This window comes from Notolepis coatsorum (assembly GCF_963971535.1).
Source record: "Notolepis coatsorum genome assembly, chromosome: 17".
Classification (NCBI taxonomy): Eukaryota; Metazoa; Chordata; class Actinopteri; order Aulopiformes; family Paralepididae; genus Notolepis; species Notolepis coatsorum.
Window position 1 is genome coordinate 36,570,898 of NC_140181.1, and position 17,500 is coordinate 36,588,397.

The 17,500-nt window shown below is 45.0% G+C and overlaps 1 protein-coding gene across 1 annotated transcript; it reads right to left on the reverse strand.

The window, feature by feature from the left end:
- Positions 1–103: 103 nt before the first annotated feature.
- On the reverse strand, positions 104–9,481 carry LOC311244006 (G-protein coupled receptor 37-like 1; the record flags this gene model as incomplete). The annotated part of the gene is made up of 4 exons (XM_084333415.1): positions 104–286; positions 1,174–1,542; positions 5,176–5,490; positions 8,831–9,481. The coding sequence occupies 4 exons, from the start codon at positions 9,479–9,481 to the stop codon at positions 104–106; spliced, it is 1,518 nt and encodes a 505-aa protein (XP_084189541.1).
- Positions 9,482–17,500: the final 8,019 nt, after the last annotated feature.

Consider the following 17,500-nt stretch of genomic DNA (forward strand, 5'->3'; position numbering starts at 1 on the left):
CACTTGTTAACTGGAATGGATAGATAATTGGATGGATGGACTGATGGATGGATGGATGGATGGATGAAGGGAGTGATAAGAAAAGGGTGGAGGAGAAGCGAGTCTAACTGGAGATGGACAAGATGGCCGACGTGTCTTTAGCCTTGTCGAAGAAGATGGATGACGAAGCCACTTCGTTGGCTGTCTTCAGCTTGACATGGGCGGAGCCTGGGGAGCTGTGAGCTGTGGTTGGCTGACACTCCTGACAACAGCAGCAGCAACAGTCCATGAAGGCCTGGCCAAGAGCCTGACACACACACACACACACACACACACACACACACACACACACACACACACACACACACACACACACACACACACACACACACACACACACACACACACACACACACACACACACACACACACACACACACACACACACACACACACACACACACACACACACACACACACACACACACACACATATTACATTTAAAAATTAAATAAGTTTTCAGTTGTAGAGTGTAGAGTTTATATGATGTCAGTGTACATATAGTCATAATGTGCATGTGTGTGTGTGTGTGTGTGTGTGTGTGTGTGTGTGTGTGTGTGTGTGTGTGTGTGTGTGTGTGTGTGTGTGTGTGTGTGTGTGTGTGTGTGTGAGTGAGAGAAGAGAGAGAGAGAGAGAGAGAGAGAGAGAGAGAGAGAGAGAGAGAGAGAGAGAGAGAGAGAGAGAGAGAGAGAGAGGGGGGGGGCAGGTGGTGAGTCCTCAGCCCTTGTGTGGGTGAATGTAACAAGTTCCTAACTTTTTCTTTCCTCTATTATTTCATGCACACTTTATTCATTGTTTTAAATTATTATTTTCTTTTAAGTTATTTTGTGCATCACTCTGTTTGGTACCAGGCCCATCGGGCTTAAGCTATATTATTATAACATCTCTACTACAGTACCTGACCTGTATACAAGTTACCTCACCATCTTAATGACTGTATTATTATAACATCTCTACTACCTGTATACAAGTTACCTCACCATCTCAACAACACGTATCATATTCATCATGTTAATAATACGTATCATATTCATCATGTTAATAACACGTATCATATTCATCATCCTAATAACACGTATCATATTCATCATCCTAATAACACATATCAACTCATATTCATCATGTCCACTTACCTTACACAGACACAGCAGCAGCACTGGTGTCACGGAACACTTGAAGAATAACAGGAAGTGATGTAACAGAGCCAACATGGCCGCCGTGTCCTCAGACACAGCGATGTGTGTGTATGCCAGGGTGATGTTACACACGTGCTCGGGCAGGGCACACACCCCGTACACCACGGCCAGAGCCAGCACCGTGCAGCTCAGCTGCCTTTCCACCGCATGGTGCTGCTGGCGCTTCTGATTGGAGGAGCGGTCATCATGACGCTGTTTCTGGGTGTCGTCGCAGTCATGGCTGACGTTGCAGGTGGCCAGTTGGCAGAGGAACGTGAAGAGGATGGGCATGCAGAAGTAACTACCAAAACACCACCACATACGACCCTGAAACACACAGGCATGCAGAAGTAACTACCAAAACACCACCACATACGACCCTGAAACACACAGGCATGCAGAAGTAACTACCAAAACACCACCACATACGACCCTGAAACACACAGGCATGCAGAAGTAACTACCAAAACACCACCACATACGACCTTGAAACACGCAGGCATGCAGAAGTAACTACCAAAACACCACCACATACGACCCTGAAACACACAGGCATGCAGAAGTAACTACCAAAACACCACCACATACGACCCTGAAACACACAGGCATGCAGAAGTAACTACCAAAACACCACCACATACGACCCTGAAACACACAGGCATGCAGAAGTAACTACCAAAACACCACCACATACGACCCTGAAACACACAGGCATGCAGAAGTAACTACCAAAACACCACCACATACGACCCTGAAACACACAGGCATGCAGAAGTAACTACCAAAACACCACCACATACGACCCTGAAACACAGGCATGCAGAAGTAACTACCAAAACACCACCACATACGACCCTGAAACACACAGGCATGCAGAAGTAACTACCAAAACACCACCACATACGACCCTGAAACACACAGGCATGCAGAAGTAACTACCAAAACACCACCACATACGACCCTGAAACACACAGGCATGCAGAAGTAACTACCAAAACACCACCACATACGACCCTGAAACACACAGGCATGCAGAAGTAACTACCAAAACACCACCACATACGACCCTGAAACACACAGGCATGCAGAAGTAACTACCAAAACACCACCACATACGACCCTGAAACACACAAGCATGCAGAAGTAACTACCAAAACACCACCACATACGACCCTGAAACACACAGGCATGCAGAAGTAACTACCAAAACACCACCACATACGACCCTGAAACACACAGGCATGCAGAAGTAACTACCAAAACACCACCACATACGACCCTGAAACACACAGGCATGCAGAAGTAACAACCAAAACACCACCACATACGACCCTGAAACACACAGGCATGCAGAAGTAACTACCAAAACACCACCACATACGACCCTGAAACACACAGGCATGCAGAAGTAACTACCAAAACACCACCACATACGACCCTGAAACACACAGGCATGCAGAAGTAACTACCAAAACACCACCACATACGACCCTGAAACACACAGGCATGCAGAAGTAACTACCAAAACACCACCACATACGACCCTAAACACACAGGCATGCAGAAGTAACTACCAAAACACCACCACATACGACCCTGAAACACACAGGCATGCAGAAGTAACTACCAAAACACCACCACATACGACCCTGAAACACACAGGCATGCAGAAGTAACTACCAAAACACCACCACATACGACCCTGAAACACACAGGCATGCAGAAGTAACTACCAAAACACCACCACATACGACCCTGAAACACACAGGCATGCAGAAGTAACTACCAAAACACCACCACATACGACCCTGAAACACACAGGCATGCAGAAGTAACAACCAAAACACCACCAGATACAACCCTGAAACACTGTATGTTTAATCTGATTAACAGACTACAGTATGTGTGATCTGATTAACAGATTGTATGTGTGATCTGATTAACAGACTGTATGTGTGATCTGATTAACATACTGTATGTGTGATCTGATTAACATACTATATGTGTGATCTGATTAACAGACTGTATGTGTCATCTGATTAACATACTATATGTGTGATCTGATTAACAGACTGTATGTGTGATCTGATTAACAGACTGTATGCGTGATCTGATTAACATACTATATGTGTGATCTGATTAACAGACTGTATGCGTGATCTGATTAACATACTATATGTGTGATCTGATTAACAGACTGTATGCGTGATCTGATTAAAACTCAATACTTTAGTATCCATTGTCAGTTTAAAGCTATAATAGCCAACCATTTCACCTCAGTCTGTAGTTGTTTTAATTCATTGAAATTATTTAATTGATTGACTTGTCTGTTTCCATGTTGTTTTTGTATTTATTATGTGCTATACTTCTCAATGGCATTGTAAATGAGAGCTTGTTATCAATGATCCTTCGAGATTACAGTAGATAAAGATTGAATAAATGAATTAATGACAGGACCCATATCTGCAACTTTGTTTGTTAACTTTTTTTCCCTCATATTTTAATATTCAGATCTAATTGTATTGCCTATATGTATGTCTTTATTATATTACCCTGCCCATACCTGTACCTCCACTCCCCCATGCTGCTATGAGGGGATATCTCATGTCATCTTCCATGGTGCCTATAGGTTGTAGTCACAGGAGCGGAATACTTTAGTCTCACACTCACAGCCGTCTAAAAACAGTGTGTCGGGGTTCTGCCTGCCTGTTTGTATGTGCATGGAGGTGGTGGAGCAGGAGAGAGGAGAGGAGGAGGAGGTGATGGAGCAGGAGAGAGGAGGAGGAGGTGGTGGAGCAGGAGAGAGGAGAGGAGGAGGAGGTGATGGAGCAGGAGAGAGGAGAGGAGGAGGAGGAGGTGGTGGAGCAGGAGAGAGGAGAGGAGGAGGAGGAGGTGGTGGAGCAGGAGAGAGGAGAGGAGGAGGAGGTGATGGAGCAGGAGAGAGGAGAGGAGGAGGAGGTGATGGAGCAGGAGAGAGGAGAGGAGGAGGAGGTGATGGAGCAGGAGAGAGGAGAGGAGGAGGAGGTGGTGGAGCAGGAGAGAGGAGAGGAGGAGGTGGTGGAGCAGGAGAGAGGAGAGGAGGAGGTGGTGGAGCAGGAGAGAGGAGAGGAGGAGGTGGTGGAGCAGGAGAGAGGAGGAGGAGGAGGTGATGGAGCAGGAGAGAGGAGAGGAGGAGGTGGTGGAGCAGGAGAGAGGAGAGGAGGAGGTGGTGGAGCAGGAGAGAGGAGAGGAGGAGGTGGTGGAGCAGGAGAGAGGAGGAGGAGGAGGTGATGGAGCAGGAGAGAGGAGAGGAGGAGGAGGTGATGGAGCAGGAGAGAGGAGAGGAGGAGGTGGTGGAGCAGGAGAGAGGAGAGGAGGAGGAGGTGATGGAGCAGGAGAGAGGAGAGGAGGAGGTGATGGAGCAGGAGAGAGGAGGAGGAGGAGGTGATGGAGCAGGAGAGAGGAGAGGAGGAGGTGGTGATGGAGGAGGAGAGAGGAGAGGAGAAGGAGGTGATGGAGCAGAAGAGAGGAGGAGGATGTGATGGAGCAGAAGAGAGGAGGAGGATGTGATGGAGCAGAAGAGAGGAGGAGGATGTGATGGAGCAGGAGAGAGGAGGAGGATGTGATGGAGCAGAAGAGAGGAGGAGGATGTGATGGAGCAGGAGAGAGGAGGAGGAGGAGGTGATGGAGCAGGAGAGAGGAGGAGGATGTGATGGAGCAGAAGAGAGGAGGAGGATGTGATGGAGCAGGAGAGAGGAGGAGGAGGTGATGGAGCAGGAGAGAGGAGAGGAGGAGGAGGTGATTGAGCAGGAGAGAGGAGCGGAGGAGGAGGTGATTGAGCAGGAGAGAGGAGGAGGAGGTGATGGAGCAGGAGAGAGGAGGAGGAGGTGATTGAGCAGGAGAGAGGAGGAGGATGTGATGGAGCAGAAGAGAGGAGGAGGAGGAGGTGATGGAGGAGGAGAGAGGAGAGGAGTATATTACCTGATGGTATTTGAGCAGCAGAGAGTGCAGGGAGTCAGGGAGGTACAGGGAGAGAGGAGAGGCGGAGGTGATGGAGCAGGAGTCCACCAGCCTCCCAGTGGACGGGGACACAGTTTGGCTGAACTGCCACAGGAACAGCTCTGGACTGGACAGGATCAGGGCGCTGAGCCAGACCAGGAGCAGCTTGAGCAGAACCGACCGGCATCGCTCCACAAGCTTGGCCTTGTTGGGGGGCTGGGTGGAGCTGGTGGCAGCGTGGAAGCGGTCAATGCCCAGAGCACAGAGACTGAAGGAGGTGATTCCCAATGACGTGACCTATGAGGGAAGAATGACAAAGATGGTTATTGTTGAGATCATTTGGGATTATAACAAATTGATTAGAGATTTGATTAGATTCAAATGTATTATCATTACACAGTACAGCACAACGAAAATACGTTTGGCATCCAACTGTCCAAATGTAACAGTAAAGTGCAATGGTAATATACAATGTGCAGGCGTTTAAACTATAAAATATATAAATTAGTACTACTGAGTATAGTGCTAATCAGATGTATGTACAGAGTTGTAGTATCAATATGTACAGTGATACAGGTATAAGGCCACTATGGTAGTAAGTCATACAGGCCATCAGCATAACTTAAGAGTAGGTAAGGTAAGGTATATGTACAGACATAGATATAGTATCTACAGATATGTAAAAATAATTATATGCAGGTATCTACAGAGAGATGTGGATATATATATATATATATATATATATATATATATCCACATCTCTCTGTAGATACCTGCATATAATTCTTTTTACATATCTGTAGATACTATATCTATGTCTGTACATATACCTTACCTACTCTTAAGTTATGCTGATATATATGCAGGTGTATACCTAGAGTAGGTATATAGAAGGATTATATGCAGGTATGTTCAGATTCAGATCATCACCCTTGATCTAAATCTGAATATACCTGCTTATAATCCTTCTATATACCTACTTGTGCACCTACATATAACCCATATAACTCTGCATGATAGCATGTACAATAATGCTGTATACACCGTATATATATATGTATTTATTCTTACCGTGAGCAGAGACCGAAGGAGGTGATTATTAGTTATTAATGATGATATAGTAGTAACCTAATTATAATTATAGTTTAGGCTGGGCAGAGCTGGTCACATGCACAGAAACTGAAATACCCAGCAAGGTTGCTCTGGAGAAGAGAACAATGATACAATCCAAGTTTGATAAACTGACGTTTGTAAATTGAAGAGGTAGTTCACCCCCCAAACCTGGAGTGCTATATCCATCCAGCTAGTTTCAGTGTGATTTGAGTTTTGTAGATATCTGTCTTAGAGACTCAAAAGCAACTTCTCTTTCCAGAAAATCATGACCTGCTTTGCTTACTCAAGATAATCCACAGACCTTCTTGTCAACCGTTTCATTTAGGAACTACTTTCTACCAAAGTACACCAGCCATATATTATAGCCCTCTCTTACAAGTGTTATATAGTTTAATAATAATAATATATTAAATAATAAATAATAAATGATAAATGTAAATGATAAATAATAAATAATACATTATAATACATTATTTGTGTAGCACCTTTCATGATTGATTGATTGATTGATTGAAAACGTTATTAACAGATTGCAGAATGGGTACAATACAGTACAGCTCAATACACACAATTGTTAAGAAATGCAGACCAGAGAAAGACTTTCGTCTTGTTTACATCAGGGTCCTCCATTTTCAATTCATAATGACATTTATGACATACACAACATACAGGTATACAGATATATATCATGACATTTATGACATACTGTACATGACATACAGGTATACAGTACTGTTACATTTGTGACATACAAGATATGCAAATATACAGTACTGTTAAACAGAGATCCTAACAGAAAATATATACACACGAGGGGGAGGAAACTGTACATTAGGAGGGGGTGGGAGGGGGGGTTTGGACATTTGCGGGGGCCAGTTTCGAATTGCAGCCTCCCGTAGGTGCTCTTTGAGAGCGGTTTTGAAGGTGGATAGGGATTCACATCTTTTTTTACGGCTGTGGGTAGGGCGTTCCACATTGATGTGGCATAATTGTGAAACGTGGTTAGTCCCTTGTTTGAGCCGAATCTGGGTTGAACATGATTTGTGGAACTCCCTCTGGTGTTGTGGTCGTGGTATTCACTGACCTTTGGGAAGTATTTCAACATGTACATGTGTACCTTAGTGGTGTAGTGTATCTTGTAGACCAGGCCCATTGCAAGTTGCTGTACTCTGTCGTCTACTCTAAGCCATCCTAGGTTGGCAAAAGGGGTGAGGTGGGTTTTAGGAGTAAGGTCAAGCAGTAGTCTGACCAGTTTGATTTGTGATGTTTGTAATCTTGTTTTTAGTGCCTTTGAGGTGCTTTGGTACCATGAGGTGTAAGCATAGTCGTAGTACCCTTGAATGAGTGCTCCTGTTAGATTCTTCAGGGTATTCTTGTTTACCAGAGAGGAGATCCGGTACAAGAATCTTGTTCGTTGGTTGACTTTTTTGATTACATTGGATGCCATTTTGTCACAGGAAAGATTTGCCTCTAGGATGGAACCCAATACCCAGGTAAGTAATTTCATCTTTCCTTGTGACAATATTGTCACCCACTGTAACAGATCGTTGGTCTTGCTGAGTTTGCTATTTGATCCGAAGAGAATAAACTCTGTTTTACCCAGGTGTAATGATATAGTTTGTTATCAGCGAGCCAGGTGCAGATTCTGCCGAGTTCTGAGCTGAGGGTTTTTTCAACCTGTAACTTGTTCTTGTCAGAGACCAGCAGGGCTGAGTCATCCGTGAACAGGAACAAGTTGCAGTCACAAGCTGACGACATATCATTTGCATAAATTAGGAACAGTAACGGTCCTAGTATGCTTCCTTGTGGAACACCACAGCTCACTGGGAGGGGGATAGTGTACCATTTACCTCCACCATCTGTTCTCTCCCCTCCAGGTAGGATTGCATCCAGCTCACTGATAAACTATCAAAACCAATTGCTTTTAGATTGTCAATCAGAATGGAGTGATTGACAGTGTCAAAAGCTTTTTGGAGGTCCAGCATGACCATGCCGCAGTATTTGCCCGCGTCCACCTCTTGTTTGATGTGGTCAAATAGAGAAGGCATGTGTCAGTGGAGTGGGATGTTCTGAAGTCAGATCGGAATTCGTAGATTAGATTTTTTTTCGCGTGGTACTTTTCGACCTGTTCGTAGACTATTTATTTATTTATTTTATTTTATTGATTATCCTGTCATTAATTTTGTTCCATTGTATATTACCCTGTTTTCTTTTTTTGTGTATTGTTATGTACCATACTACACATCACTACGATGAGACAGTAATCTCTTATAGGAGACATCATTTCAACCACATCGTTCCATAACTTCTTCTACTCATCCCTCTCACCAATTTATGTTTCCCTAATTTTCAGCTGTGTTCAGATTGCAGTGAAACTTAATGGCTTCCATCACAGTCGAAAATTTGTGTGTGTGCGTGCGTGCGTGTGTGTGTGTCCAAGCACGCCTACTTGTGCGTGCGTTACGCCTATGATGCAATCACATTAATTCATGAGTATTGCTCATTGCTCCCAAGCCCCACCCACCTCCATATAAGGCACCATGCTGCAGGTGATGTCACCCAGGATCCTCCTATGGGAGAGCTGGTTGAGGACCACCACAGGAAGACACAGCACCAACACCAGGAAGTCCCAGAAGGCCATGCTGGCGAGCAGGTAGTTCCAGGCCGACCTCATGTAGTAGTTGTTCCACACAATGCACATGACGGCCATGTTGCCCACCACCCCCACGGCCAGGACCAGGCCAGCCAGGAACAGTACGGCGTAAGCCGTGTATGAGCTCTCTGCCAGTGGGTAGAAGGGGTTGAAGAGGCCTGGGTTTCCAGGGGTGGGGCTGGTGCCATTGCCATGGTCACCATCATCATCATCGTTATCGTGGTGGTCACTCAGCGTGCTGTTAGAGAGCTCAGTGGCGCGGGGAGTCGTGACAAAGTCGTTCTCGTACGACTGGCTGAAGGTGGACTGTTGCTCCTCCTCCTCTGCGCTGCGGGCTGACCGGCGGTGCAGCCTGTCTAGATCCAGGAGAGCCTCTGCATGGTTCTGGAGCTCCGGGTCCAAGAGCACGTTCTGGTCCGGAGCGTAGAACTCCTCCTGGGCTCGGACGTGGTCAGAGGTCCAGAACGGCTCCAGTCTGATGCGGGAGAGAGAGGAGCTGAGCTGTCTGTCTGTCTGTCCCATGCTCCGCCCAGACACAGACACAGACACACACACGGACAGCAGCAGAGACAGACACAGGCGGACAGACGGGCTCATCTTGGAGCGTTAGGATGAGAGCGGCGACTTCAAGTCCAATAAGAATTCCAATTGTGAAGTAGAAAATAATAGAAATGATTGATTGTTGAGAATAAATCCAATGTAGATTGTGATAGTTCCTGGACAGTAGAGCAGAATAGAATGATGAGAATATATCTCCAATGTAGTGTAGAAGAAAACAGTGTCAGAACATTCAGTAAAAGTTGCACTTAAAGTTGAGTGGTTTTCCAGTGGTCTTGAAGACAGTAGTTTATGTTCAGTAGACTTTGATGAGAATCCCAGTGAAGATGCAATGAAACTCCAGTGTTCTATGGTGTGGTATTCATTAATATGCCATGCAGAGTTTTTATAAATGTCCAGTTAAGTCGACAGTTAAGCTCCAGTGTCCAGCCTTTTCGTACCAAAACTGGATCTCATTAGTAACGACTCTTCTCTTCTCTTCTCTTCTCTTCTCTTCTCTTCTCTTCTCTTCTCTTCTCTTCTCTTCTCTTCTCTTCTCTTCTCTTCTCTTCTCTTCTCTTCTCTTCTCTTCTCTTCCTCGACCAGTCAGTCAAACATATGATCTCTATGTCCTGATATCCCAATATTCCAGTATGATATTCCACCAAAATTTTACCATCCAACGGTTGTAGTTCCGGTTGAAGCAGCGTGGTCCAGGGACCTCCAGGGGCGCTGGGCGGCGTGGTGTCTGTGTTTGGGATGCTGTTTGTGGGGTAGTGTCTGCAGAAAGACTAGGTGTCCTGGTGCTTTGGAGCTCTGGGAAAAAGCAGCCCTCGGAGCATGGCTGGATGGAGCCTTTGTCAGGACACACACTCACTGAAAGGGACAAACACACAGACACACACACTCACACACAAACTGACACACACAGAACGGCAGAGAGAAACACACAGACACACAAAACAAATACACACAGGAATACACTTGCGCACACAACCAGACTGGCAGTGCCTCACACATGAACTGAGCCAAGAATAGGGCCCCTTAAACACTCTGAGATACACACACACAGACACACACAGACACACACACACACAGACACACACACACACACACACACACACACACACACACACACACACACACACACACACACACACACACACACACACACACACACACACACACACACACACACACACACACACACACACACACACACACACACACACACACACACACACACTGTTGTGCTGCCCTCTAGTGGTGATGTTCCTGGGAACTGGACCCCTTCTCACTCTGCCAAGCAGACTGACTGGAATACTGATCACTGTGTGTGTGTGTGTGTGTGTGTGTGTGTGTGTGTGTGTGTGTGTGTGTGTGTGTGTGTGTGTGTGTGTGTGTGTGTGTGTGTGTGTGTGTGTGTGTGTGTGTGTGTGTGTGTGAGTGTGAGTGTGAGTGTGAGTGTGAGTGTGAGTGTGAGTGTGAGTGTGAGTGTGTGTGTGTGTGTGTGTGTGTGTGTGTGTGTGTGTGTGTGTGTGTGTGTGTGTGTGTGTGTGTGTGTGTGCGTGTGTGTGTTAGGGAGAGGGAGGGAGACAGTGATAGTTTTGTTAATAGACTTAAAGGGAAACTTCACTTCACCCTGAAACTGAACACTAATCTAGAGCTGAGTCTGAATTGTCTGGAGAGGGGGGACTATTTAATTCTATTATATTAATTTATATTTTGTTCTGTTCTGTTCTGTTCTATTATATTCCATTATATTCAATTATGTTATATTCTGTTCTGTTCTATTCTATTCTGTTCTATTCTATTCCATTATGATCGATTATGTTCTATTAAATTCGAATCTGTTCTATTCTGTTCTATTCTGTTCTCTTCTATTCTGTTATTCTGTTCTAATATATTCTATTCTATTATGTTCTATTCTATAGACCTGAGGAGTCACCTGGTTCCAGACTAATGTTTTGATATGGTCTTTTACCATAGGAGTTTCTCAAGGTAGAGGGTTGATATGGTTCCATTTGTTAAATTGCTTTGACATTTGACAGGAGCAGAGTTGACCATAATTAAATGAGATCTACATTTTTACATTTGACAAAAACAAGAAAAAAGTACAAGGTACTTTGTTACGATCCACCTGGACCTGCCCACTTCCCCTCCTATTCAGAGACTTATCCCTGCACCCCACCTTCCCTCTCCTTCTCATGGACAAGTCCCCTCACATCCTCATTCATGGTCCTCTCTCCCCACCTGCTGGACAGCACACTTCACTACTTCTTGGATTCCTTGTGCACTTGTTTATGGTTAGATATTCTATATTCCTCTGTGTCATTTCCCTATTGCTACGTCTCCATCTGCCGGTTACTCTTTGTGTTCCCTTGTCTGTTTTAGGTATTATTCTTGTCTTTAGTATTTTGTCCCCAGTGTGTTTGGTCTTGTCTTGTGTTTGTTATTTAGCCTTGTACCCAGTGTTGGGAAAGTTCATTTTCTACATGAACTAGTTCAGTTCACAGTTCACACATTTTAAAATGAACTAGTTCAGTTCATAGTTCATAATTCAAAATGTTTAACTAAAGTTCATGGTTTCAAAAATGAACTAATTTATAGTTTATAGTTCTTTTTTCAATACGTTGCTGCAAGCTATTATTTGTCAAATGTATTGCCACAACCCATAGAACCACAGAATACTGGCATTTCCATAACGCTTTGCTGCCGCCCATTCAGTCCACATTAGTAGCAGCTGCAGCTTTCATCTCTACAGTATATTTTCAAAAACATGAGGAAAAACGTGCTGCTTGAATGGTCTTTATTAAGTATAATAATCTAAATATACTTAAAGTACCAAAAGTGAAAGTAGTCATTGTGCAAACATATAACATATAAACATGTGCTGACATAACTCTGTACTAACACAACACGAGGTAGGAACCAGGCTGAGGTATGAAACTAAGGTTGTACCTCAAAGTTCAATATTCAAAGTGCAAAACATTTACTGACTTTAACTAAAACTTTTTTAAATGCTCATACGCTGACGCTGTAGAGTCTGACTCTGAGCGAGGGCAGAGCCTTCTAAAAGTGCGAGTGCTGCTGCTATACTACCAGACTCCCCGAAGCCCCGCCCAGAGCGGTTGCCAGATTGGGTGGCTTTCCGCATTATTTTGAAGCCTGTTTATGGTGTGTTTTAACTGGGTTTTCGGCTGAAAGGCATATGAAATCTGGCACACTTTTGAACACTGTTATAGTGCTGAGAATGAACGCGTTCTCAATTACGTTCATCTAGGGCTGGGCGATAAAACGATAACGATAACTATCGTGATAAATTATTTCCTCGAAATAAACATGAAACGTGGTCGCAAAGTTTCGATATATCGATTTTTCAAGCTTGGCTCCGTTCAGCCTCGGCTCAGCACACTCACTAACAACAACCAACGTTACGTGATGACGTGTTTACGCACAACAGCTAACAACCAATCAGTGAAGGAGATGGCCGAGAGCGAAGTATACCCGGAAGGAGGTAGGACTATGGGACTCACTCAACAACAAGGCTTGCTAGGCTAATTAGCTTGCACGGCGATGTTTTATATATTTACGTGCCGAGTATGTGTGTGACGTGAATTCTGAGGCCACGTTTATAGTAGTGGGGGTATACAGTGGACGTCGTTTCAATATATTGTGGCGGAAGAGAGTATTTTAGTGTAATATTTAGCACATTGTCATGGAATACACCGCTTAGATACTACAGGCTTGCTAGGCTAATTAGCTTGCACGGCGATGTTTTATATATTTACGTGCCGAGTATGTGTGTGTTTTGAATTCTGAGGCCACGTTTATAGTAGTGTGGGGTATACAGTTTGTTTCAATATATTGTGGTGGAAGAGAGTATTTTAGTGTCATATTTATTGTCATGAGATACTCTGCTTGTCGGCTAACTACTAACGTGCGCGGACTGATGACGACATCAACTCGACTTGAGACATTCGCAGCAGCATAATAAGTTAATTAAACTTGACGGACATTATATCGACGATAATTATCGATATCGAATTATATGAAAATAATTTTATAATTTTATCGCGATAACGTTTTTGGTCATATCGCCCAGCCCTGCGTTCATCTAGCGGAAATACAGTACGTTCAGTTCACGTTTGCCTAAAATACGAACGCGTTCACGAACGATCGTTCATTGAACGCGTTCAGGTACATCACTGCTTGTACCCCAGTTTGTTCAGTCTGTTCCTATCCCAGGTGTCTCTCGTTCCAATCAACCCTCATGTGTCAATTAGTCTGTGTATATATGTTGTGCCTGCCCTGCCTTCCTGGTCGGTTCATTGTTTTGTGTTACTGGATGTTGCATGTATTGCTATCGTCTTGCCCTCGTGTTCCTTGCTCCCGTTCGTGTTCCTTGGCCTTGTTTTCAGTAAGTCTAGTTTTCAGTTTATGTTAGGTTTTGTTTCCGTGTTGCAGTTTGTTTGTTGATAGTGTTTTGTTTGTAGTTCCTGTTTTGTGTTGAGTAAAGCTCTCCTCTGAAGTACACTCCGTCTCGTCCTGCCTGCTTTCTCCTCGTCCTGTCTGCTATTGGGTCCTCCACAACACCGATCCTTAACATACTTATACTGAAGGTTGGGGAGCCGCGTTGGAATGTTCCATCAGAGGGGGGAAGCTTGTGCTGTGAATCCCACCACAAGATTCCCCCCCTCTAATGGAAGATCCCAATGTGGCTCCAGACTCCCTGGGCAATCTGCGCATGCACCGGTTTTGGAGTAGGTGTGTAAAAGTGACTATAGCTCGGCCGAGAAAGGGCCGATCTACTTGTAGACTAGGCAGAATTTCAGAAAATGTGCTTGTATAAAGTGCTGAAGGCATTTCGTGTTTATTTTTGGTACACAACATTTCTAGGGGTATTAAGGGGTGCTGAATCCAAATCTGCTGTATACCAAGCTCAAAAATGTCAAATAAGGCCTCAAAATTGAGAAATCCAACATGGCCGCCAGCACCAGGCCCTCTCTCCACAAAAACAGGTGCTAAACCCACAGTTTTCATTCTACTGACATGAAAGTTTGCACAGAACATCTGCACCTATGGAGGAAGAAAGTAGGAATATAGCTGGGGTGCAACCATGAGTAACAGGGTGTTTTTGACTGTCTAACTGTAATCTTTGTATAGGTGAGGATACAAAAAATGACATTTCTTCAGTGTTTGCAGGAATACTACAGCAATTTGGTAAAAACTGTACAGTGTTCGACACCAACATTAGAATCCCCCAAGTCTTAGCTTTCTTCAGGTACCAAGTTTATGCAAGTAGCTCTTATAAATCTGGATATATAAGCATTTTAATGTAAGCATGCTGTTTTAGGCGAATTTTCAAAAAATAAATGGTGGGGCTTAATGAGTTAAGTGTGACTACACAAGGTACAAACCTGAATTAAATGTGCTTTTGTAAGTTTTCTTACATACATCAACAAGGACGTAGTCACACCGGAGATTCAAGAATCCATACTTGGCGCAGAACACCTTGGACAGGCACAACTGAACATGTTTGTGGACAAACGTTTATTTGAACCTCCAGATAGTGACCAGCACCTGAACCTGAAATCACCCATTCGAAAGAACAAAGCCAAAGACATTTGCCTCTTTGTATGAAGTTGTGCAACTTTCCAAGAACAAGCAAAACACCATCAAAGTGGACAGGCAGATTCTACAAATGCTCATCACAGCTTACAGAGCAGGTCGTAAGGTAGACCTTGACAATATCCTCCAGCATGAGCTCATGCCCATCCCGCCATCTCTGGCCACAACTAACGGGAGTCTACAATCCACCAACAAGTCTGTGTTCGCAAATATACTGACGAAACAAGTTAAAACCCCTGCAGATCTTACCCTTCAGGGACCCAGCTGCCTGGTCATTGATGGCCAAGCTCTGGTAATGGCACTCGGAAAGCCACCTGACACTACAACATTTGGTGACTATGCCAACAAGTTCACTGACACCGTGTTGAAGATGGGAGCAAAATACCAGAGAGTAGATGTCCTCTTTGACAGATACCATGACCAATCCATCAAAACAGGCACAAGGGTGAAACGCAAACAGCGCCACAGGCCAGTACGTCGTGAAATCAAAAACAAGTCTGTTCCACTTCCTGCCGATTGGTCGAGCTTCATGGCCCTTGAAGACAACAAATCAGATATCGCTCAACTACTCTCAAACCACCTGATAGAGCACAGCCCGGATGATGAACCTGTAGTTGTAGTATCAGAGAGGTTTGCTGAAGGGACAACTGTCAAGTCAACAGATCCAGATCTTGAAGTCTCCTCTCTGAGTGCTGACCATGAGGAAGCTGATACACGTCTGATTTTCTCATCCAGGCTCCAGTGGAAACAATCGTTGTGTCAGCGCGTGACACAGATGTGCTGCTTCTACTCTTGGCTCACTATGACAGAATCCGATGTACGCATCTCTACATGAAAGCTGGGACATCGAAGGATCCAAAATAATTCCAGTACATGACATTAGAAAGCTACTATCTGATGATCAACTGGACACAATCTTTGCCTTCCATGCCCTCACCGGATGTGACAGTGTGTCCCAGTTCAGTGGTCACGGAAAGAAAACAGCCTGGCAGGTGTTCAAGCACCATCACACTGATCTTGCTGGCCTTGGGAAGGGCCCTTTCACAGAAGATCTTGTGACATCAACAGAGAGATTCATCTGCAAGATCTATGGTGTGCCTGAGTTATTCTGCAAAGGCCGTCCACAAGAGACTCTGCCACCAACCTCGGATGCTACATCTGTTCCTCCCTCCCCATCAACCTGGACCCCCTGCAATTTGCATACCGCCCCAACAGGTCCACGGAGGACGCCATAGACCATGTGCTGCACACAGCAGCATCACACCTGGACAAGAGGCAGGGGAACTATGTGAGAATGCTATTCATCGACTACAGCTCAGCATTCAATACCATAGTCCCCTCCAAACTCATAGCCAAGCTGAGGGACCAGGGCTTGAACTATGACCTCTGCCAGTGGGTCTTGGACTTCCTGACGGGCAGACCCCAGGTGGTGAGAGCAGGCAACTGCACCTCCTCATCCATCACTCTCAACATAGGGGCCCCCCAGGGCTGTGTCCTGACTGAGTCCCCTCCTCCACTCCCTGTACACACATGACTGTGTGGCACAGCGGAACAACAACACAATCATAAAATTTGCTGACGACACAGTAGTGGTGGGCCTGATCTCTGCAAACGATGAGAGGGCCTACCTGGAAGAGGTTAAGGTTCTAGCGGGACTGTGTCAAGAGAACAGCCTCTCCCTGAACGTCAGCAAAACAAAGGAGATGATTGTGGACTTTAGGAGGTCGGGGTCAGGGACTACAGCCCCCTCAGCATCGACGGGGCACCGGTTGAGAGAGTGAACAGTTTTAAGTACCTCGGAGTCCACATATCCGAGGACTTGACATGGACCACACACATTGACAGTGTTATCAAGAAGGCACGACAACGCCTCTACTTCCTTAGGTGCTTAAGGAAGTTCAACGTGAGTCAGAAGATCCTCAAGAACTTCCACTCATGCACAATAGAAAGCATCCTGACTGGCAATATCACCTCCTGGTTTGGGAACTTGGGCACTGCACAAGACCGCAGCAGACTACAGAGTGTGGCCCGTTCAGCCGAACGCACAATTGAAGGTGGGCTTCCCACTCTCCAAGACATTTACAACAAGCGGTGCATGGGCAAGGCTAAGAGAATAATCAAAGACTCCAGCCACTCAAACAACTGCCTCTTTGAACTGCTGCGGTCAGGCAAGCGATACCGGAGTCTCATGGCAAGCACAGAGAGACTCAGAAGGAGCTTCTATCCCCAGGCCATCAGGATGCTCAATGAATGAACAATGAACAATAAGCAAACCATCAACACACCCACAGCGCGCACATACACTCACTTAAATAAACAACACACTGTAGCACCCACTTTACCACTTTAGACACACTTTACACTTTATATTTA